General features: G+C 39.7%; 1 protein-coding gene across 1 annotated transcript in view; it reads right to left on the bottom strand.

Moving 5' to 3' along the window:
- Positions 1 to 24,087, bottom strand: part of ASPG (asparaginase) — a 49,601-nt gene that overhangs the window by 1,112 nt on the left and 24,402 nt on the right. Inside the window, exons 8-15 of the mRNA XM_075104050.1 lie at positions 22,790 to 22,975; positions 19,673 to 19,786; positions 16,521 to 16,640; positions 15,354 to 15,449; positions 14,315 to 14,478; positions 7,894 to 7,980; positions 1,369 to 1,468; positions 988 to 1,046 (exon numbers count right to left, since the gene is read on the bottom strand). Of these exons, the coding sequence (XP_074960151.1) occupies positions 993 to 1,046; positions 1,369 to 1,468; positions 7,894 to 7,980; positions 14,315 to 14,478; positions 15,354 to 15,449; positions 16,521 to 16,640; positions 19,673 to 19,786; positions 22,790 to 22,975 (921 nt within the window). The 3' untranslated portion in view covers positions 988 to 992. The remainder of the gene's footprint in view (positions 1 to 987; positions 1,047 to 1,368; positions 1,469 to 7,893; positions 7,981 to 14,314; positions 14,479 to 15,353; positions 15,450 to 16,520; positions 16,641 to 19,672; positions 19,787 to 22,789; positions 22,976 to 24,087) is intronic.

The raw sequence follows: 24,087 nt of genomic DNA, 5'->3' as shown, positions 1-24,087 counted from the left end.
CATCAGAAAGGAATTCCGAGAAATTGAAGGCAAGTGTTTTAAATGTCTCCAGTTACAGCACAGTGCTGGAGAAGGTCAAACGCCCAGACAAGTTTCCTATAAAGAGACTTGTCAGATCTGCTGCTTCGAACACGAGGCTCACACTTGCCTTGCGTGCATGCAGCTGGGGAAGCACACCTGGTAGGTTAGCAGCACAAGAGAGAGTCACGCTGGGAGTCCATGTCAGGGACAACCAGGCAGCTACACCTAAGGTCTGAGTAAGAGCGAGGCCATGGCCCTGCCCTGTCCTGCGCCCCAAGGCGGAGCAAGCCCTCAGCAGAGCAATCTGCTGAAAGGGAGCCTCCTGCGCTCTGTGTATGTAGCTCACCTCACTCCTGGCTGTAAGACTCTGCCCCATGTTTCCCATGGTGGTTGGCTATGTTACACTAGAAGATGGGCTGGTGTAAGGTGCTCCATTAAAAGCTGAAGGGAGAACACACATTGAAATGCTGTAGGTACCACAGCAGCACCTCTGGAGAGGGAGGCTGTGCAGCTGAACGGCTGTGATTGCCTCGCAGCTCTACTGGAGGAGCGTATGCTGCTGTGCTGTGGGCATGGCACCCTGAAAACCAGGCCTGGCAAAGTGCCTGATAAAAGGCATTTCCTCTCTAATGCAGACAAGACAGAGGAGCAATTTATTGCAACGGGCCAACAGCACAAGGTGTTGTTGCCTTCAGTGGTTTTAATTTGGTAACATTTAGATTCCCAAACACCATGGACTGCACCATAAAAAGCACTTCCAGGCTCAGGCAGAAAAGAGGAATGAACATTAGCCTCGCTCTACAAAGGATTAAAGTACTCAGAGCCATATCAGAAACTAAGACAGGGACAGCAGCCGAACCCGGATGCCCTAGGGTGAATGAGTGCTTGAATACAAAATCCCCCTTCATACATGTATATGCTGATCTGTACATTTCAGAAATCTAGCACTTGAAAATGAGATCTTACCTTCTTTACTGCTTTTGTCTAAAGAAGTCAAGAACCTCCTTATGCCCTGTAGCCTCTGCCTGTAAGTAGAAACATGAATAAATCCTGCCATCCTGTGTACCAGGACATGCAAATACTTACTTGTGGGAAGTAAGAATATGTTACCACAAAATAATTAAAATCCAATTTAAATTTTAATTTCTCTGACATAGATGAGAAAATTCTGGCTCCAATAATTTGTTACTTCGGAACAGCATCAGACTTGAGTTTGTAACAAACTCTAATCCAGTTTATAGTCCCCAAAGCAGCATTTACTTTTCCCAGAGTAATATTATCTGATGGCGTGTGTTATTACTCACACAGCTAGCACGCCATATGGAGTACAGCCATATGCACACTTACTACTTGTAGGGGATTCCTGCCATCATAACCAGTTTGCTCCAGGTCTGCACCAGCTAGGTGCCAGGCATACAGCCCATCCACATCACCTTTAGCTGCAAGGCTGGAAAAAAGAATAATTAATATTGGTTCTAAATCCATCAGTCCATTTCAGTGCACTCCTGGGTTCTGTCAATTAGCTCAGCAGGTAAACGCTGAACCAGAACAGGCTCAACATGGCTGCCAGGGTAGAGAGGTAAGTAAAGGAACACTATTACAACAGCTTTGAATAGCTGAGCAAGCAGCACAGCTTGATGAATCAGTTCCTTAAATTAATAGGGCTGTGTATAAGTACTTACAACAAGCTAGTTTCACATAGTGGGTGTGACTATGACCAAAGGGGAAAAAAAGTCATGCAGTTTCATATTTCACAACACAATATTTATCTCATGAAATGAGTTGGGGGGAGGGCAATGGGTAAATCAAAAGATGCAGCTGAGTGAGAGCACAAGCAGATGTGCTAGCAATTAGCATGCCTTATTTAAAACCATTAAGAAACCCCCTTCACAAGTCTGCATAACTATGGTTGCTATCAGAAGTTATGACTGCATATTTATGTGATATCATTTGGACAATAACACAGCTTTTTTTTTAGTTTTGTAAGACAGTTTGTAAGATTTAAATGGGCAGCAAGCAAAAAAAAAAAGCTTTTTAAAGATGACCTCTATCTGCCACACATAACAAGCGATAGAAAGGATCAAAACAAATCAAATACAAATAAGTGAGTTAAAGTTTTCAGAGGAATGTACATCACACTGTTTCTTCGCACATCTGCTGGTAGTCTTATCCATAATACTTAAGGTTTATTTCTAACTTTAATTTTGGTAGAAGGGCTAACAGCATGTACATATGCAAAAGCACGACCGTCTGTACTAGGCCTGTGGACAGGCTGAGCGGACAGCAAGGCTGGGAGGACTATCTTCGGTTTTCTCAAGCTACCAACATTTGTCAGGCTTCAGACCTGAGCTTGCCATGTGCTTGCAGATTGTTTCAGCAGAACCACACTGATAATCATCAAGTGAGGTTGAATCTCATTAAGAGAGGGGGAACCCTTCCCAAACTTATTAAGTACAGTTTACTGCCTTGAACAGTGCTCGCTGTGGGGAATGGCATACTGCTGGCACAAGGGATGGAGGAGGGTGATGGACTCCTAGGTATGACAACCAAGCCAGGCAGACCTGGTGGAGAGTGGAGAAGGCTGGAAGATGCAAGGGGCAGTCAGTCAGGTAGGCTTATGGAAGAAACCCTGAAAGCAAGGCTGCAACATTCACTTCTCTGCTAGGCTGAAGTCACTTCTGTTGTTGATTAAATCTCTTTAAGTACCTGAAAAAACGTTTTCAGGGGAGTGAAAGCCTCTAATTGCAGCAGCATGAGCAGAAAGTCAGAGAGAGGTTTTTGCTTGCAGCAGTCCCAGAGGTTGTGCAGGAAAAGGGAAAGCAGACGGTCTCTTGTCTCTATTCCTCCATGCAACCCTACCAGCCCTCAGGCCGGGCAGAAGATGTGCAGCTGGAGCCTTTGGAGGACAGGGAAGTGACAGTGGGGTGCTATGACATTTAACAGTGCTTCATTCTGACATCATGAAGAAAAGGGTCAATAAATCGTTAATGAAAACTTCCATCAAAAAAAAAGGCCCCTCAGAAGCAATTAAGGAAACAGAGAAAGGCAAAGGAGTTCTAACAGGAAGCTCGGTGGGAAGTCCTTAAGCTGCAGGAAAAAAGTAAGCAGTAGTAAACCAGAGAAGAAATTGCTAAGCAGCCACTTCTGGAACACAAGAATTATCTTTACTTACAAAGAGAAGTCTCTTGCCATTGACACTGGAAGGTCCTAGAATTAAGGAACAAACAAACAAACAAAAAGCCTACCTAGCAAGTGAGAGTTACAAGCATCTCTAACACTGGGCAGGAAAGCAGTGCAATTGCCAAACTGAATCTCATCGTTCAGTCACATGCAATGCGGGAACCACTTTGGGCAAAGACCAGCACATTTAGAAATATTATCAACCTACATACCCAGGGCAATTCAGCTAGCATCACTGTAAGCAACAAACAGGGACTACTGCACTTACTTGAAAATTAACTGCCTAATAGCACCTGTTCAGAAAGAGCAACTTAACCCACATTGCCAGAGGTCAACACTGTGAAGTCGCCTCCTTCCGTGACATTAGAGCAATCCAAATACACAGAAGTATCTTCGATTTTCCAGCAGCGATTTACTGATCAAGTGAGAAATGTATTCCATGGGGACCATGACCCAGAGAACAAGAAGTGATGTAGCTTGCGAGAAAATTAAGATATCATTCTAAATAGAAGGTACCTACTATTCACTAAATTGATTATAATCAAGAACACCAGAAAACATTTTCTCCAGTTCCAGATCTCTGTCAAGCCAAACACATCTATATTTCCTTTACACACTGTAAGTGTACTTCATATAGTCAAATGTATACATAGGACTTCTCAACATATACTACGGGGACCTTTGCTCTGCATTTTTCTCAAAGATATTTATGCCAGAAATTCCAACTCCAAGTGCATCCTCTAAGCAGCAAGTCCATCATTTTTTTATAATTAAATGGAATAAAAATAACTTCAATATACACTTACCAGGGTGTTTAAAACCTGCTTTGTTGACAAAAAACTACTTACCACGTTTTACTAAACTCTGACTGATACCTTTTACAGCAGATAACCCCAGGTCTGCTGCCCATCAATACTCTTGCATTTGAAAACAATGATTATGTACCCATTTCAGCTTCAGCACGGCTGATGTAGCCATGATGATGACAGAGCGAAGATATCGAGAATAGTGATAATGCAATTACGCTCTCTGATTTTGTGCTCTCCTGTCACACTAGCATGAAGCAAACTCAGTTATAGGAGCTGCTATTTAAGGGGTGCTCTGTTACTGTCAAGGTACCAGGAGTGAAGCTGCTCAGGTCTCAGGGAGTTTAGAAGGACAAAAGCCAATGCAGATCTAGATCTGGCAAGTAGTGCGTACAGTGAAATGACACCTTAGGGCTCCCTCCTGCCTCCTCAGGTACTAGGAGGGATCTTTCCCAGGGACACAAAGCTCTACTTTTTCAGCAATTCTCCTTTTTCAGTGTCTATATAAAGCAATCAGGAAAGACTTTCTTTTTTGTAGGTGTATTATCACCCTATGAGATTTTTTTTATTCCTTTTTCTTAAAAAATAAAAATTCTCAAAAAGCAAGTTAAAAGTCCAGCACTAGGCATGGTTTGTTCTGTCCTGAACACATTTGAGAGTGCTGCTCTTAGCTTAGATTTGGGAGTGTGGATCTCCACCTCGCTCTCTGTTGAGACAGACTTTTTTGAAAGATAGCAGGCATTAGAAGCTTGGTCCTAATTCCTGCAGAGGCACATTTATCCTTCCTCCCCCAGCCTTACCCCCCAAGTTTATGTTAAATTGAAGTGGTATCTTACTCTGAAAGTTGCTGATTTTGAAAGGCTGCATCTTTGTATATTGTATCATATCATTTTATGAAATCTAAGAATATGAAAGATAAAGCTGGTTTGGCATTATGCCCCTCTTTAGTTTTGTGAAGTACAGACTTTATACAGAGTATCTCAATTATATACAGGCTTTTTTCCTTTAAAAAGCAAGCATGAAGTAACTGTTTACCAACTCCAGAACTTGACAAGCCTTCAGAATAAGTCTGAGTGTCACAATTTATCTCGTCATGGTTTGGTTTTGCAGGCAGATGACAATACTACTGCAATATGAGAAGAGATTCTGACATTTTTAACAGATGACTAACATTGAGACCGCTTTCTCATTTCAAAACAAAGCCATGAACCAGATACCAAACATCAACAAAGTAATTCTAAAAATCAGACTAACACCTCTCCCTTAAAAAACCCCAGCAAATTAAACCATGAAATATTTAATAACTCGATCATCTTGGCTGCACCTATGTGCATCTCCACTTCCTACACAAGAGTTCCCGCTGATACTGTCCAACTCTCAGTTCTGGTTAGTACTCCTTTCCCTTTCAAACACCACCAATGCCAAAGCAGCAAATTTATTTTTATTTTATCTCCCAAATCTTCCAGCTGAATTCTATTCTATTCTAAAACCATGAGTCTAAACAGAAGGAAGCTGAGGAGACAGTGTTAGAACACAAAAAACCACTGTTCATGGTCTTTTATGCAAGTCAGTTTCTTTGAAGATAGGTAAGTAGCAAGGGGGGAAACATGATTATAGCTTCTAATTGAGAGAGAACTGTATGGGAGAAAAAAGGTAAGTTAGCTAAATTGAGGAACCCAGAGCTTATGAGAAAGCAAGCAGCTTTGTCCTTCTAAACCCCAAGAAGTTGACATATTGCCTTGGTGACAAATTCAGACTGGTACAAACTGAAGCTTTACTGACATTACTGATATGGTATCATTACAAGATACAAGATATGTAGGAAAATAGTTCAAATTAGACAGAGAGAAGATGTTATAAACAGCTTGTTCTATAAGCAGCTTGACCATGTGAACACGCTGACTGCCATGAAGGTGCCGGTGCCTGCAAAGAGAAGTCTTAAAAGGAGAAGGTAAGGGGAGGACAGAGAAGTGAGCCCAAGCATGCTGGAAAAATGAGTGTATCAGTCAGGTCACCTGAGGATACTCCAGAAGTAGTATCTGAGACATTTTGGCAGGAGGACAAACACCAGTACCTCAGATTTAATAACTTTTAGGCATCTGAATAATGGTCTGTGGAAAAAGTGCCCTTTGGTGGAAAAGACTATGCCAGGCCCTCTAAACCAGCAAGAAGCAAGCCAGCCCTTCAGCTCTGCAGGAGCAGTGTACGGAACAGCCACTGCTCACAGACACTTCAGCACTGTCTCGAAGCCTGACCACTGCCTTAGGCTGGCTGTGCTCCTGGTACATGCTGTGCAGTGACGCCTGTCAGTGGGTATGCCTCTGGCTGCGGCCGCTGCTCCAAGCTGCCGCTGGGAGGGAGCCATGGCCCCAGCCTCTGACCTGCACTGAGGTGGAAGAGCCTCTTCCCCTCTCACCCCAAGTACACCATGCCAGGTCCTGAGCCTCTGCACACACATGCACTCCCACCCTCTGTTTGGAAGATTTACATTGGTTTTATACTAAGCTTACTACCATCAGTGCAAGTTCAAAATATCTTAAATGTTTATTATCAAAATACCGGCTTTGAACGACAGGAGGTTGTGCAATACAGATGCAGGGTGTATGATCCTTCTTAAAATACTGTAACAAACTGCATCAGAACCACTTTTTGTTAAAGGACTCTTGTTCTCTTCTTTTATTTTTGGACATACTACTCCCAGGTCAGCTAGCCAAACTGGTTCTGCACGTGGAACCAGAGCTAAGTAAGGGGCCAATTTATTTGCAGAGGAACACCGTTCCCTAAGCCACTCCTCTTGCCTTCTTGGCAGATGGAAACTATGCAAACCAAGGGTTTAGTTCTGTCCTATCACTTGCAGTGTCCTGGGAAGTGCATATTTTAACTCCACGGCAAAAGTTTTATTACCCAGACTCCTCTGAGGGTGTTATGACAACGGAAGCACTCCAGCTAGTATTTCTTGATTCCAGAATTATGCAGAGTCCAGTCTCTATACAGAACACATATAAGCTTCGCATTGACCTTATATTTTCATAGGCAACATACAGCACTGACCCTACATGTCTCATGGTTTCCTGCCAAGTCCTGATATAAAGGCCAGTACTGAGGGCCCTTTTCTTTGTATTTGAGAAGAAGAAGAGAAGAAGAAATGAAGTAAAAACTATAAGTAATTTTAGGAAACATGTGAAACCTTCTTACAGTTTTCAGGGTAATTTGTAATTCAGGACCAGTACTGGAAAAAATAAAATCATGCATCTATTTCTTTTCATAATATATATCCATATCATTAAACCACGTTATACATTAAAAGCAACTGTATGGAAAACCAGCTTTAACAGAGGATTATATCCTCTTAAAATTAAATATAGAGGTGCTGAGCAGTTCTTCAAAAGTTTTGGGGTTAAACTATTTGTCTATTTGATTTAGATATTTTTAAGAACAATGTTACATGATAGTTAGAGTAGAAGCCATTCCCATGTAAGTGAAAAGTGGATTTTAAGAAAAGAAAAATGATGCACTATATGCAGCTTTATTCTCAAATAGAGATGCTATTAAATCACACTTTGCACAGCTTCCTCCTCACCCTTCCTCAGTGAAAGTGCTTGGAAAAAACAGGGCATATTTGCTTCCAGTTCACTTATCCCCACAATACTCCCTACTTTAGAGCTCTCAAGTTACTGGTGCTCTGACACAGAGTTGATGCTGAATTTCATCACTTCACTCATTTCCTCATTATTAATCTAACACAGAAATAGTCATGTCATGTGCCAGGGACCCAGCTGTTTCCTGGAAGTTGTCTACACACTGTTCTCCATTCTGAGAGTCTCTTCTGAAAAACCATCCCACTCCATCCCAGTTTTAGGTCCACCTCACCTTATATCACATTTACCTGCAGAGTATTGTTCCAACATTCTCCAAGTCATGCGTCGAAAGGTGCGCTCCCGTTTCTCGTAACAAATTAATCACTTGTATGTGCCTTTATGAAAGAAATAGAAAAAACAGAGAAGGTGTCTTGGCTGGTAGGGTTTTTTCCCCCCTAAATCCAGCATTAGTCATATACACAGTCAGTGAAAGTTCTTACATGACATTCACCACCATCACAGAACCAATGAATCTTCTGCATGGTGACAGATGTAGTAAACAGATCTGCCCTCCCTATCAAAAACTCATTCACATATTAAGTTCATTAAAGTGTTAAATTCAGCTCTGAAGATGAGAGGCATCCCTTTATCTTCAAATAATTTTTATTTTCTTTACCTTAAGTGCTAGCTCAGTTTAACACTTGAAATATTAGTGATTGAAATACATTCAAACAGTGAGGACATTTATTACATAGCATCATTCCTGAATTTTACAGAATACAGTGGCCATTTATACCAGTCTTAAATAAAACATATGTCTTGCTGATAAATAATGAATCTTTAGGTTAATATAGATGCTAATCAGGTTTTTAAGGCTTCAAAATTGTGGTAAGTATTCTTATGAACCTCGCACAAAAGCACACCTTTTCCTAACCCCCTCCTCCTAGTACCTTTTGTTATTTATTTCCACATGGAGTCTTTAGGAGGCCTTCCTTGTCCTTTCCTTTGAGATAAAGGGACAAACAGATATTTCAGCACTGCCAGCCAACTCCTATACCTTACTCAGGTGCTTAAGAAAGTCTATGGAAAAGGCTGGTCTCTAAAGGTACTGTCGTGGGTAGAAAATAGCATGACAGATGAAGATGTGCAAAATACATTTTCCACAAGTGACCTAGTGAAAAGTTTAGAACTAGGTACCAAAAGGAGGTGACAACATGATCCTATGCTAAACAAATGATCTAGTTCACAAATCCAAATGCAGTTTTTTTTCTCCAGAAAGAGCATGATGAGACCAGCAGATCAGGAATAATTTCATAGTTCCTCTTTGAAGCAAGCTGCTATACCATTACACTTCAAAATAAAGAGTTGGGCATAAAATTGTAATAGGAAATATACGGGCTTTCCCAAGCATTACCTAAAAACTCATCTGTATTAATTAAAAATAAAAAATAAGCTCACATACACATTCTGCTTAATCCCTTGTGTTTTCTTGGCAGTAGCCATGGGCCTTCCCATTTTAGAACTGGACGATGCTGCTTTTCTAATCCCTCTGCTTCTTTTTAGGAAACTCCATCTTGAATGAGACGCTACTTCACAGTTATCCATGTTAAGCCTATGTAAGCTTATATATTTCATATAACCTCTTAATTTATAAACTAAACAAAGAACTTTACAGATGCTATAGGAATCATTTTGCTTTTCCAAATATAGGTTATTTAACCTACCAGACAGATTTATTTTAATTGTCCATTGTTTCAGTTGACAGACAAAAAAAAATTATGGCAAAGCATTGCTGGAACAGCACATGCCGCAAGTTTGTTCAGTTATCTAAAATATTTTCTCAGGTGGGTCCCTTACAACATGGCTAGTCATCCACAAGCATCTCCCTGAGCCAGCAAATAATGGCATGGCTTCCTATTTTTCAATCTGCAGTAAAGAATGAATTCTACACATATGAAACATTTAGTTCGGTCTTAAGCAAAACAGTAATTAGCTGAGAAGAAATTTGACCTAAAATAGATTAAAATAGAACGTTTGTTCACTCAAGCTCATGTTGGATACAGAACCAAACATGGGGAGTGTCTGCTTACTCTCCAATGACCTTATTAGTGAATTCCTCATTTCCCACCTTACACTCAAAATCACAGCATGAAACTAGCGTTTTTTAAAATAAAAGCTATGCTGTGGGACAGCACTAAAAGATAAAAGGCAGCAAAGCATGTAATGTTGTGTGGTATCTTCCCTCAGTGTGCTCCCCCTATGAACTCCATATCTCTGATTCCAGTGAAGAGCCAGGCTTTTCTTTTCCCCAGTTGTAACTATGTACTCCTCACTGGTAGCACGATTCCCTCCAGAAAGCACATCATCTCCCACCTATGCCACACAGCCATTACTACTCTGTGTGGGACTCTAGAAGTCTTAGATACAGATGGATTTGGGGCATTTACTGCACACGTTTAATACAGCAGATTTAAATGAGGAAAAAAAGTGGTTTGAAATAAAATCAATCTTTAAGCATTGAAACTAACAGTGTTTACAATAAATGCTTACAATAAAACATTTCTAAATAGAAGTACAATGTCCCGATGAATGGGAAGCATTCAAAATCATGTTTCTTGGTATGGTGGGAAGAAGAGGACTTGTTGTACATCACTGCTCGTTAAGTGAAGGGTAAGGGAGAGGAAGAATAGGGACAAATAATAATGCACAACTTAAAAGTGTTAAATTCAGTACTGTGACTATGGAGGGCAGATCCGTCCAAGAAAGCAAACGGACCACTCTCACGCGCCCATCACTCAACATGAAAACTATGTGGGAGGTAAGTCACACTACAGCCTGTTCCTACTTGCGCCCAAACAGTACCTACATTCTGCAGAAACTGAAGCCCTATCCAGAGTACCACTTCTGCCGCCTTGTACCTTCCACAAGAGCATTATTTGTGTCTCAAGAGGCTGGCCGTGAATTTTCTGATACTGTTATGTCTTAGGCACATGAGAGGTATTTGTCTTTAGAAGCTGTTTTTTTTAAGTGTTGCTCTCCTGCAGCTTTACAAAAGCCTCGCAAGGGTCAGAGTTTAGTTGATCTGAAGTTCAGCTGATGTCATGAGCCATTATCTTCTTGGGAACAGTTGAAATGCGATTCCCGTTCTAAGGTGACAGCACAAAACCAAGAGCAGAGCAACTGATGGACAATGAAAATTCAAGACGTAGAGGGAAGGCCAATGTCACTGTGTTAGTCTGGGGTGCACAGCTGCTTGTCCAGTCTAGCCCCATCTGATAAGCAAAACCATGAGGAGCTATTGTCACCTGCGAACTGTTCCTGACTCCCCCTTTTCTTAGTGTGCTCTGTTACCAAACTGAGGCTCTTGGTCAGACACAGGCAACAGAAACAATGCTGTTTTGCATATGTTACTTAAGTTAGGCTTTTAATACTACCACTGCCATTCATCCACACTCTGAAGAAAAAAAATAGACAAAAAGTGTTTCTAGTGTCTCCTCCCTTGTAGATTCCATTATGGATAACATGGAGATAAAAACCCCAATATATACTAATATTTTAATGGATCAATAGCAAAATAAATGATTCGGTGTGGTGTTGAACATTCACTGCTATGAGTTTGAGTTCCGTATAAAGACATCTGAACTTTTACCGTTCGCGAGGGCTCTGGATTTACAGCAATCAAGGTGCCGTACAGTATGTATCATCTTAGGCCTTGACTTGGCAGACACTTATTAAAAGTGAATCAACTTCAAAAGGGATGAATCACACATGTGAAATTAACACACATGTAAGAGTCTGCAGGATTGGGGCCTTAGGGTGCACACCTTCCACCAACTCTCTTTAAAGAAATGCAGGTGTCATGTATATCCAAACTTGACTGGCTTCATTCTTTTTAATGCGTGCTCCCCTAGCAACTGGAATGGTTATGGCAGGATCAGCTTAGTTTCACTTGTTCAGTTTTCTGCATGGTATCAGTGGGAATTTTATGCTCAATACTGTAAGGACAGGCTTGTGTGCGCTTCTGGAGTCAGTAGTGGTTAGATTTTCACTCTGCCTTACATTTCCTGAAGTAATGTAAATGTAACCTTGCAAAATATCAAGTATTTAAATTCATATTTACGTGGGAGGTAATTTTACTGCCTCTAATCTGATGTTCTCACAGCACTGTATGAGCAACTCCCCATTTTCAACCTTTTACCACTGCTCTACAAGTAAATGGAAGTGCTTTTACTACATAAAATATACACAATTTTTATTCAAGACATTTTCCTGCTTAGAGAGTTTCTGTTATTAAAAAGTATTATTCTATTGTTTTGAAAATGAATTATCCCTTGAGGGTACTCGAAGAAATTAAAGGAATGCTACTAATTTTGATATGTCAAGCAACTGGCCTAAATTAACAGTGGTCTGTTTAGCTTCATGCATAAAGTGAATGAGACTACATGCAAATTGCAGCATTAGAAATGAAAAAGTGGAAACACAGTTGTTTATTTCTTATTTAGAAAAAGACTCCACATTTTCCCATCTAAAGAAACAAAAAGTCACTTAAAGTAAAAAAATTTAAGAGACTATCATTGACATAGATCAAGTTTCTGGTCTACCAGCTGACAGTGCTATGTTAAGAAGCTTTTAAGAAGAGGCATAACTCCTGACCATCTTTACGAATTATTAAATGGAAAAATCAGTCATCATTATATAGGTTTGCATGCAAGGTTAAAAGGTAAGCCACTAAGAAACGTGACATAAAAAACTGGAAGAAAGCTATTTTTAAGATGAGTGAATACTGTACTGCAGTTAAATGCCAATTAAACAAATATTAATTTTCAGAAAATGGGACTAAGCTGATGCAATATTCAGTAAAATTGAGAAAGTTACAATATTGAACAGTTTAAAGCATTGACTGCTCATTAAGATCAGTTTTCCCCCTTCTCTCTCTGCCACTTTGTACATTGCATCAGGATAATCTCTTCACTTTCAGCACGCAACTGTTTAATAAATAGAATTTAAATATTTCTGCAGCAGAAATCTTTTTAGTGGGTATCTAATTACACATATATACAGCTGTCTGATCTTCACCATTCTCCTTTATACGCTTATCAGTGTGAAATGCAGTGTGAGTACACAGCAGACCATAAATCCACATTTATGAGATTAGTTCTAAGTCAACTCTTCCTCTCATTCCAGCAGTAGAAACAAAAAGAGAAACTGAAAATGGTTATGGTGCAGTTTCCTTTTACAATTCCCTATATCAAAATGGGTGTGCAGTTTTAAAGGGCTTAAGAGTCATAGTAGGAGTCTAATATAGGAGTGGCAATGCGAAGGAATCCAAACAACAAGCTCATGTGAAATTCCCCAGGCGGTAGATGGGTGCGGTAAAAAAAGTAGGTGCCTGATTTGCAGGAATATCTAATGGTATCTAATGCTTTAGCATTTTCTCACATTGGACCAGAGCCACCTCTATTCAACTGCAAGGTTATTTGTTTGATTTGCTGTTGGGCTTGTTTTTGCTTTAAGACTTTAAGCGTTTGCCACTGAAGGGCTTATATATTCATGAGATAAAGCAACAACTACAAAGCCATAGGGGACCGTGCAGTAGGTATGGCCATAGCACTGTGTAGCCACACAGGACTTCCAGTCTCAAATTTAGAGAGTGTGTTGAGTTTTCTACATCTGGTCTTTGAGACAGAAAAAGCCTTCAAGTTATTCCTGCAGCCAATGCAAAGCCAGGACTGTCAGACCTCCCAGGGAGCTCAGTCCAGCCTGACAGACCAGGTGAACTTGTCAACATTAGAAAGCTGTAGGAATATTTGGGGACAGACATCCATGAAGACCATGAAAATTCCAAGCTCTTTTACAGAAGAAAGCTTCTCTCCTGCCATCATACAGACCGCATATGAGATAAGGAGCTGAAAGTGAATCAAAGAAACAAGAAGAGATAAGGGCATGCAGCTTCTAACACGTTAGAAGACCAATGGCTCTATGAATCCCCAGGCTATATAAATGAAGTGTTTTAAAATTAAATTTGATATCTGATGACTTTCCTATTCTGTGCTACGGCCATTCCTTAGGACTATACAACATGGAAAAGACCAGTAAATCACACGTCCATGACTACCATTCAAGAACTGCTGACATCCAGAACAACAGGAAGAGGAAGTCCACAAAGCAGGCAGAGCCATGCAGTCATCCCATATGAGTGGGCGGAAGGGAAAAATTATAATACCAGTCACCCATCAAGAGACTCAGGAAAGCACTGGTGGAAGGGAAAGATTAAAACATGTCAGCCTACTGGTATTATTTTGTGCCAATTGAAACAGTCTGGTCTTGATGAGAAAGGGGAGGACAGAAAGAAACAGACGGCCATTGGTCCTGCACTCTCTTCTGACAGTCATCACTTTGGCTCTGCTTTATAAGAAAGCCTCATAACAAAGAGTGGAGTCCTGAAATTACCGTAAAGTTTTGGTGGGAAGGCAGCAATAAGTTATCTTATGCTAAAATTTTGCATGCATACCAAGTTGTTTACTTTCATTTCATATTATTTTTAAAAAATCTTTTAATTTCAGCTAGTCACATCCTTTGAAATTAAGCTGGTTTCTGTTATTTTAACTGCTGTCATTTACACGTGACTGCTGAGACAAAACAAGACCAAAACACAGGGATGGACTTTAAATCCAAAATGATAGAAGGTTTATAAACTTTACATAGAGTATATATAAATTATGTTGTTACCTGAACTTGATCGCATTCATCAGTGGGGTAGATCCATATCTGTCTCTCGCATAAACGGTTGCGCCAGATGTCAACAAATACTCAAGTACCGGTAAATGCCCTTCAGAGGCTGCAATATGAAGTGGAGTTCGGCCATCATAGTCTCCAGAGCAAAAGTTTCCACCCTACGAAAGGACAGATCCTTCATGTGCTAAAAAGATAATGGCTGCACATTAAGTTATTGGTACAACAGTAAATATGCCACATTTGAGTCCTCCCACCAAAATGTTAAGCTTGTCAAACTTACTTAAAATAATCTTGTAGCACTGTTTTAGCACCAATAAAGATATTTATTTCCCCTCTACACATATTCTCATTACAGCCCTTTCAGATATGCTCTTTATTCCAGTATACCATATAGTGGCTTTGTGCCTATAGTCTACTAATTTTACTTGCCTTAGTTTATTGTTGTTTTCAAAATATATTTATCCTTTCTTGAGGCCCATTACCAAAGTCTCAAGAGTAGGGTAGACCAAGCAAAGAGGAAAAATAAAGAGCTGTAGAAGATGATACATGGAAATGCCTGTTTCTTTTTCTGGGTATAACCCAAGCTAGAGCTATGGGGAGAGCCAAAAATCCTGAATTAGCACTGCACTGTGCTTTGCTTAAATATAATTTTCAAGTTGTTTTTTTTTTTTTTTAATCATGACAGATTTACATCCAAAAGCTGGATACTATGAATATGCATAAAGAAAGTTAAGTGAAAGAAAGCAGCACAAACCATTTTAAAGTGTTCCAAGTTAGCAGATAAGAACTTGCATTTTAATCTACCTGTATTTTCACAGTTCAAAAGAAAATGTAAACAGCTGAGAACCAGATAGGGTAAAGAACATACCAGTTTTGAAAGGCAAAGACTGAGGAGCCCAGAAACCAATTTTATTACTCAAAGCACTTTGATTCTAAGACTTAGGTAGTTGCTTCCCAGTGAGCATCGCTTCCTCCTGTCATTTACAAATCTTTAAAAAATAGTGTTTTGTACAAACAGTGAATTTGAGATTACCATTTCTGCTATGGCTCTTAGTGCATCTGTGTCACCCAATTTAGCTGCAGCACAAGCCAAAGGTGGAATTAATGCATCTCTTATGGCTTCTAACTCCTGAGAAACAAATAAAAGTAATCATAAATATCAGCCTCACCTCTAATATGAATGATGTCCAAGTCATAAAAACACTACCCTTGCTCTCATGTAAAGTTTCCAACTAAGTCATTTGGTTATTTAAAAATGGTAGCATTTAGTTCTTGGAAGGAAAGAAGTCTCATGGTTATTTTACATTTTGTCGGTCTGACATCCATGAAGATTTATATTCTTCCTTGGCAACACTACAATTACCTGATATCTGTATATACCATTTAAGGTGCATGCACTAATTACCATCTCTGTAATGCCATAGTTACACATCAGTACAGTAAGAGAAATTGTGCTGGTAGGAGTTGGAAAAGACCACATAATCCAGTCTCCTTAAGACTGGATCAACTTTATTCATGTGATTCCTCAGATGTTTGTGTAACTTGTACTTCCAAACCTCCGCTGACAAGCCCCACAGGCCCCCTAAATATCTTCCCATTTCTCACGCTTACTAAGAACCATACATTCAGTATTCATTAGCTACTAAAATCCCATCTTCCCTGAAACCAAGCCAAGAGAAGAGCAAATACTTGTATCTTACAACCAATACTATGTCTTCTGCTTTTCCAAGTGGGAGGAACTAATATTAGACACCACAAATTACACTTGTGTAGTGCTTCCTTAGTATCAGCCTTCTATGACTGCATGTACAATTAAGCTGTTTTACCCGTTACTCCAAACTGTCAATACATTTGACCACAAAAATACAAGGCACTTTTTCATATCGAGACCCTGAATTACAGCAACTGTCTGAGGCTTGTTATTGCAACCAGCCAGCCAAGAAAATAAACTCAAGATGGGGCTACAAAGAGGAAAAAAAGTTAATATGTTTTTAATTAAAAACATTTTAATGTTATGCTTGTCATTGTGGCCTTTCTCCCTAACCCAATTGGTTAGCTGGGACACTCAGTACTAAAAAAATAATATAAAAGCTCCAATGTTTCATTTTTCTTTCAGCTTTGCTGTTCATCTTTAGGCTAGGTTCATTTAACTGAGTTTACAGCTTTACATGAGTTCAATTTTAAACATTTAAGTATATACCTTCTTGCTGCTGATACTTAGACATCTGGCAATCATTTGAATAAACTTGCTACCTCTCAGAGAGATCTTGGCTCCTGTGGGTACAATAGTCATTTCTCCTCTTAGATTCTCACTCAGCATCTGAAAAGCAAGCAATCAAATCCTTTGTTAGCTGAGGAAAAATATGGTAGTAGTCTAATAAAAAACCTTAGGATCAAGTTAGAAAATTGTTTGGAGGAATTATGGAAACTAACTGAATTCAGACAAAAGATTAAAGAAATAGTTACTGTCCCATGAAGATTGCAAGTTTAAAAAGACAAAAGGGGGGAAAAAAGGGACAGGCAAATAGAACTTTCTTCCAAAGCAAAGAAACCAAAATAAGCACATAACAAAACACCCCAGTTTTTAGAGTATGCAGACAAAAGTTCCCTAGTGGGGTAAGCTGCAGCCTACTTAAAAACACAGATAGTGAGTAATTCGCAGAGTGAGGCTGAAGACCAGAATATTCCAAAATGCTGCCTTTTGCCAGCATTCCCAAACCTCAGTACTCCTACACAGACTGTGTATGTAGTCCTCAAAACAAAGCCCAGTGTTGCCTGCAGATGGTCATGTATTTCACTGGCTTTTCAAGCAGCTCCATTAGGCCTGATTTTGTTAAAATTTGGCCATAGAGCCAGCTTTGAATGTAGAGGGTCTACAGTAGTACTAGTTGTTCAGTATTAAAGCAGGCATGTAACAGTTTGCAGGATGGCTGCATCCAATATGACCAGGAACAAAAAAAAAAAAAAAACAACAAACAAACCCCGAAAAAAGGTCAGCCAATTCATGTGTAGAGAGTGCTTGAACATGGCAATAAAGAAAAGAAAATACTCCAAAAGACAGGTTCTGGGAAATCTGGAGAACAGAGAGAGAAGCAGTCATTAAGAAAAAGGAACTGGTTTCCTCAATTCTGACAATTTTATATGCTGGCACTCTTTCACAAAAGGTTGCTGATGCAGCTATAAAGCACGTAGTTACTTCAATTAGAATTTAAAAAGCAGGATTGTGAAAGTTTGCAAGAAACAGATGTGATGTTGGAAGGAGGAATGCCCCAGGTTCACTTATGTCTAGGCATGCCCTTTATTAAAAAAAAAACTCCAAGCGCTGACAACACTGTAGCTGTCTGCTGGAAGAGTCCCATAGACATGTAACTCAGAAGATACCAACTGCTTTGGCCCACTTTTAGAGCTTGACAGGTTGAGATCATTGCTTTGCACAGGTAACCTTAGCAATTGGCACCTGTGCTAAATGCACCCAGTGCAAAGGCCTACGTGCCTCATGCAGTCCTACCAGCTCTGCAGCCGTTTGCATGTGTCTGGGGGCACATTCCTTGTTTCTTCGTGTTGAAAGAGAATCCTAAAATAACCACGCCAGCTTCAGGAGAGCTTCCGTCTCTTGGGAGTCTATTGTTTGGTGATATGTTTAGCTGAAGATATTGCCACAGACAACATATTTCCAGGCTTTCTTCTTCTCCTGGTCTCTACCACTCATTCCTGCCCAGGCAATGCAGCATGCTGCTCCCTCAGTTGTGCCAACACAATTGTTTGTGGGTCTGTATGACGAGTCAAATGAGGAAACTGATCCTGCTTAACTCAAAGAAATTGCAAAAGTTGTTTTGCTTTCCAAACCATATAAAGGAGGTCCCAGCACCACCACACAAAAACTGTGTAGCACATTCCAAAGGGCAGCACATGAAAATGCAGGAGTACCTTGTGCCAGTGGTACCTAAAACATCCTATCACCAGGTCCTCACCTGAGTAAGTCAGCTATCTCACCTCGGCAAACCGGATCTAAATTAAGTTTTAACTCAAACATCTAGGCAGGAAGCCAGCTGGGAAAGTTTCTCTTGTCCCAGGTAAAAAAATCTTCTGTGCAAGAAGATTAGAGTCTGCATTCAAAAAACAGGCCAGTATATGTATGTTCCAGGGTCAGTGAGTATCCCAAAGGGGTATCAGTGAAGAGCCTGGGTCTCTGAAGTGTATATACACAAACACATGCAATACCACTACTCTTCACACAGCATTATGTCGTCCATCAAGCATGTTCTTGCACAGAGTATATTCTTGTCATCCTCACTGAAGAAACACATAGCTCCTCCTCCTCTTATTTTTCACAGCCAGGGCTTTAGCAAACAACTGAAAGCTCAAAGTTTAGAACTGTTTCTAAGCACCATAAGTGATACTTCCAGCCACTCCACTTAAGATCATAGGTATCCAAATACGTTGGTCTCAAGAGCTACTACTGGTTGGAAGATACTGAGCATGAAATAACGATCAAATTTGTTTCAGTTTTAATAAAAACAAAACACCATCATAAGATACACATGTGCATGCAGTGCTTAAGCCTAGAGAGTGACTCATCATGATGTCATCTCCCAAAATGTCAGGATAATGATTTCACTGCATACAGCATAGAAATACATGCATTCCTGCAGACTGCTGCTCCCCTATCTAATTCAGAGCTATATACAAACTCCTTGAATACAAGCAACATGATGTAAAGCTATATAATATGAGGGAAAAAGCTCAGATTAAGCATCAATGAACAGTAAGAACATTGTTAAAGGGGTTATGATTTTAAAATCAGTTACATTCGGTTCTTAGAGTAATCCTCTACTTTTTATGTACTTATAAAGCGTATCTCCTCTCAGAAACAAAATCTAACACTGTCACGAGTAATGCTGTAAAGGAAAAGGCTGTAGGCAATATTTATTTTCAGAATTAGCTTTGTGTTAATGAGTCTTGAATGAAATCTTTACCACATGAAGATCAATGACAAGATCTTTGCTGACTTCAGTAGGGTTGGGATTCTGTCTCCCATATGAATTTCCACATATGGGTTTTTAGTACAGAAATGTCCAAGGTAGACTACTACCGTTTAAAGATGCCATTTTTATGGCTCAGTCACAGTCTTCACCTGACTTATGCAGAGAATTCTTTTCTCTCCCAATCTACACACACTCATTTGCTTAAGAGTATTTTCCTTAAGGAAAAAAAACACTTGATGTTCACATTATGGCTCTGGAACCAATTGCTTTTAAATGCAAGGCTGAAGCTCAAGGCATTCAGCTAAGCAGAAGTTAGCACAGTAGATGAGAAAGTGAAAGTCTTTCAAGGTCACACTGAAATATTTACCTGCCTCTTCGCCTCCCAGCTAAGGTTTTTCTTGCTGAGCGTGTATGACAGTTTAGTTAGGGCTGCCTCTGGTGTCATATCACCTCCAGGAATTACTCCAACATCAGCGAGAGTCTGAATAAAAAGGAGAAATTATTCCAATTAGCATAGCATTCAGAAATACCTGCATGAACAGAAAATGTATATGAATTATGAGTAGCTACACAGAATACAGTATGCAGCTGTGCCTCCACTCTCTTGCTCCTCCTACTGCCACTGTAATTTTTGTAATTCTAGTTATCAAGTGCCAAGCAAATACTAGACCCAGCTGAATAAAGATGACTTTTACTTTAAATTCCTTTTCATGCAATAACATCGAAGAATTCACCCAAACACCTGCCACGGTCACTTACTATGCTAAAAGGGAAAGGTTACAGGTCCGTATCAGCTATCTGCAGAGTTGTCAGATTCCCTTTATTGAAAAGCTGCAGTTACTCTGTTTTAACCCAGTGGCATTTTGAACATTGCCAAGTAGGCTGTTCTCACACAGACATATTTACCATTCTTTTATGGGGCATTGCTTTGGATGAATTCCAGCGCTACAGTGCGCTCACAGCAGGAGTGATTTCAGATCCTTTCAGGCTGCTCTAGTAGTGTATGATTTAGAACATACAACTAAAATATGCAATTTACACAGTTCTGATAAGAACAACTGAAAAAGATGACCTTTTTAGCTTATCTTTCTGGTAGTTAAAAAAAAAACCCAACATCTAAACCAAACCAAAAAGCAGAAAGATCTTTGCTATGGTCAGCAAGCCCCTAAGTGAACAGTGTGCAAGACAGCAAAGACAAAGGAGATTTCAGAACTCATCACTAAGTTGTACCTGGGCAAACACTCAGGCTTCTTTAAACCACAGATCATCATCTTTGCCATAGTGTGATGCCTCACAGTTAAGTATCTTGCAGTAGGTTCTTTACACTGCATTTTATTTTTAAATACCTTGTATATAAACTTCAGCTTTGAAACTTGTTGTGGCTTAACTAATATTTTTAGCGACATACAGAGCCTTAATCAGCTCATTAACCACCTCTGAGAGCCCCAGACTAACATCTTTAAAAGTCTCATGGGAAAACATATACAGAGAAGGTGAGAAATACTTTCTTTACTGCAGAGCTAGCCAAAGAACAGTAAAGGCTTTTTCAGTGGGTTTGAGAAAGAGGAGGAGGAATGGATTTCCCAGCTTCCCTCCTATACCTAAAGCCCCTTCAATTTTAAGTTTCTACTGTGCAGATGGATGAAGAGGCCAGACATTCAGTTAATTAAAACAAACACTTCAAGGGAAACTAGGGACTCGGCTGACCCACCTGGCTTGCTTGAATGAGTAAAAAATGGCCTACCCATATGCAAAGACCTGTGAAAGATTTTATTTAAAGAAAAATCAAAGTAAAGTTAACATTACAGCAACTTTCCAGCATTCAGCCATGATACTTCCTCCGCTGAGTAGTTCCTTATGAAAAGGAGAAGGCAATGAAAGAACAAGCATGAACTAATTTTGTAGGACTTGGCTCTGTCAGTGTTCTTCTCAAAAGACGCCAAGAAAACAGGGCTGCCTCCACCAATGGATGCTGAAGCAACATCACACATGGTCCATATAAAAAGTGGAAGCTAGAGGTGAACATATTTCCACACAGCCTTGCAGTGGTTCAGTAAGATCTGAGAAGAATCTTTCAACTCAGCATATCAACAGTCTGGATCAGAGCGCAAAAAGCCATTTTAGAGGTGTCTACTTGGAGAATCTTTTAACCACAACATAGACGAGATTTTTTTCTTCCTTCCATACATTTTAGCAATTACTTTCAGTCAGAAGTTCACATAAAAGCTAGGCTTCGTTTTCACATTGTTTTTCAAATGTACGGTTGGTGTCTTTTATTGACTTAATTGCTTTCTTCCTTCCGTGTGAACTGTTATATAATCCATGTATTCCGATCGTTTTTGCTACAAAGCACAGTATCTTTGCAAAAGTTAATACTTCTCAAAACATCTACATTAAGTTATGCAAAATTTTTACCAACACCCAAATGACTGCCCATATCAGAAAATACTGAATTTGGTACTGAAGAGGCGGAAAGAAACTCTTACAATCACCTTTTCTTTCTCCTCAAAACAGACTATGTGTTCTAGAAGCAAATATAATATAAAGCTGTGTAAAAAGCAATGTTAAAAGAGGCAGGTTTCAGCACCAGACTGGAGTATCTAGGTTTGTCTTACAGTCATTGAAGAGGCTGGCTCTGCCAGACGGGTGGTTGCTCCCAACAAAACTAGGTGTCTAAAACAGGGGGGTGAGTCACCCTCTGGCAGTGCTTCTTGGCTATTTAATGGTTAGCTTTTGTATAAAGGCCAGTTAAACCAGCTTCCTTCACACTACCACATGCAACACATACTCTTATATGGCTCTGAGCTCTTATTAGTCCCAGTGATGTCATGTCTTAATACACAATTGAGAAACTCACTATAAAATACCCTGAATATTAACAGTATCTACACAAAGCCTGCTTTAAGCTAGGCTTCGTGGGTTAAACACAACTGATTTCCATTCTGCAAGACAGAAGCTTCCTTACATACCGTTCTCCAATCTTTCACTGAGTTCAGTTGTACTCCAGTCAAATAAAAAAACTGGGATTTGGAATATTGCTTGGAATTGCAGGATTTTTTGATGTTCTTACATCTTTTGATGTTCTTAGCTAAGTAACTGCTGGCCTATTAAATATTATTTTATTTGATCATCTGACCTCTAAGCTAGCTTCTCGCTCAGTGGAATCCCTTTGGGAGAGACACTACCAATCTAATGCAAGGTATCCTGGAGTGCTGCACACGATGAGAACAAGCAATCACTAATTTGGGATTTGAGCTGTTTCGACCATGCAGACTAGGAGTAACAGGATCTTGTTTGCAGATATGTATTTAAATGCTTCCAGCTTAAGACTTTTCAGATATAGTTATTTTAGGAGCAATATCTTTAGAGTTTAACTAATCTGGTTTTATATATTGGGACTACTAGAAGCGTACAACCAAGTTGTATCAGTGGGGATGTTTCTTTTACACAGCAGTAGAGTCTGAAATCATTGCACAACCCTTACCTGCCCTGTTGCATAGACCGTATTAACAGACCCTCGTAAGCACTGCGTACAGTTTATAATCACTACGTTTCGCTGAGTTGCTTTCCTCAGTTCTTCCAGCAAGTCTTCTCTGTTGTTTGGGGCATTGCCAGTTCCGTAAGTTTCAAGTACAATGCCCTCAATTGGAGGCTGAAGAAATGCTTTTACCTGTTTAAAAACAAGACAGGGAAGAGAGACAAAAGATGTGTTTAAGTCACATTAAGATTTTCATGTGCAGCACAGAGTTTTTAAAAATGGTCTGTCTTACAGGCTCTAATGCCTTACAGTCTTCTCGTGTCCTTCTGTGCTCCCCATGTACAATAACTGGGACAGTAGAATAACTTTTTTAAAAAGAGATTTTCACTCTTTAGCTTCCTTTAAAATTCCTAGAGGGATAGATTTTAAAATAAACTATTTTCTACAGTCATGACTTCAGTGTGAAAAAGGATGCTATTGTTCAAGTGCCATTAACAGGATATGCTGTTGCACCATGGCAGAACAAAAGGGTAGATTTATTTTTATTTAAGGGTAGATTTATTATTATTTAAATGCAGAATTATTGAGATTAGAACCCCCAGTACCGGCCCAGATTTGTTACTTTAGCAAAAAGTTTTGTTAACAAATGTCTGCCTAACTAAGAGAGAGAGAGTCTCACCTTTCAGGAAAGAACATTCTAATGAAGGCTGGAGGTTTTTTAACTGAAAACTCCATTGATTTAACTCAAGGCAGGAAAAAAAAGGAGGCGCTAATTTATTCTGGGTCAGCTGTTAATGAGGTAGCTATTGTGGCTCACTGTATGAGGATGCCTAGCAAAGTCCTCCTCCTAGGAAGATGTATTTTAAACAATCTAGATATTTCCTTGCTCATCACATATGCTAAATGCACTGCACTGTAAGCCCCCATGAGGCTAACTATGCAGTTGGCATTTTATTGCAAATATACCACCCCTCTGCCTTTCCATCTGTTCATATTCACCTAAAAAGAATGGTAATATAATTGAGGAGTGATGCTAAAACTACTGGATTCAATTTAAGATGGCAACAGCCACAAAAGGTCTATCAGTTTAATGGAACCAGTATTAGACAAAAATTTAAAGACAAATCTACCTAAAACCACAGTTCTGCAAAATAATTTTTAAAGACAAAAAAATCCTACTTCTCATTTTTAGCTCTGTATGAACACAGAGGGTCATGTTAACCATCAGTGTGAGACAAAATGAACCTTAAAAAAGAAGCATGAGTTGTAGAAATAGTTGCACTCCCCTCCACCTGCCATATCGT

This window comes from Phalacrocorax aristotelis, chromosome 9, assembly GCF_949628215.1.
Source record: "Phalacrocorax aristotelis chromosome 9, bGulAri2.1, whole genome shotgun sequence".
In the NCBI taxonomy this organism is placed as follows: Eukaryota; Metazoa; Chordata; class Aves; order Suliformes; family Phalacrocoracidae; genus Phalacrocorax; species Phalacrocorax aristotelis.
This window is presented reverse-complemented; position numbering and strand designations above follow the sequence as displayed.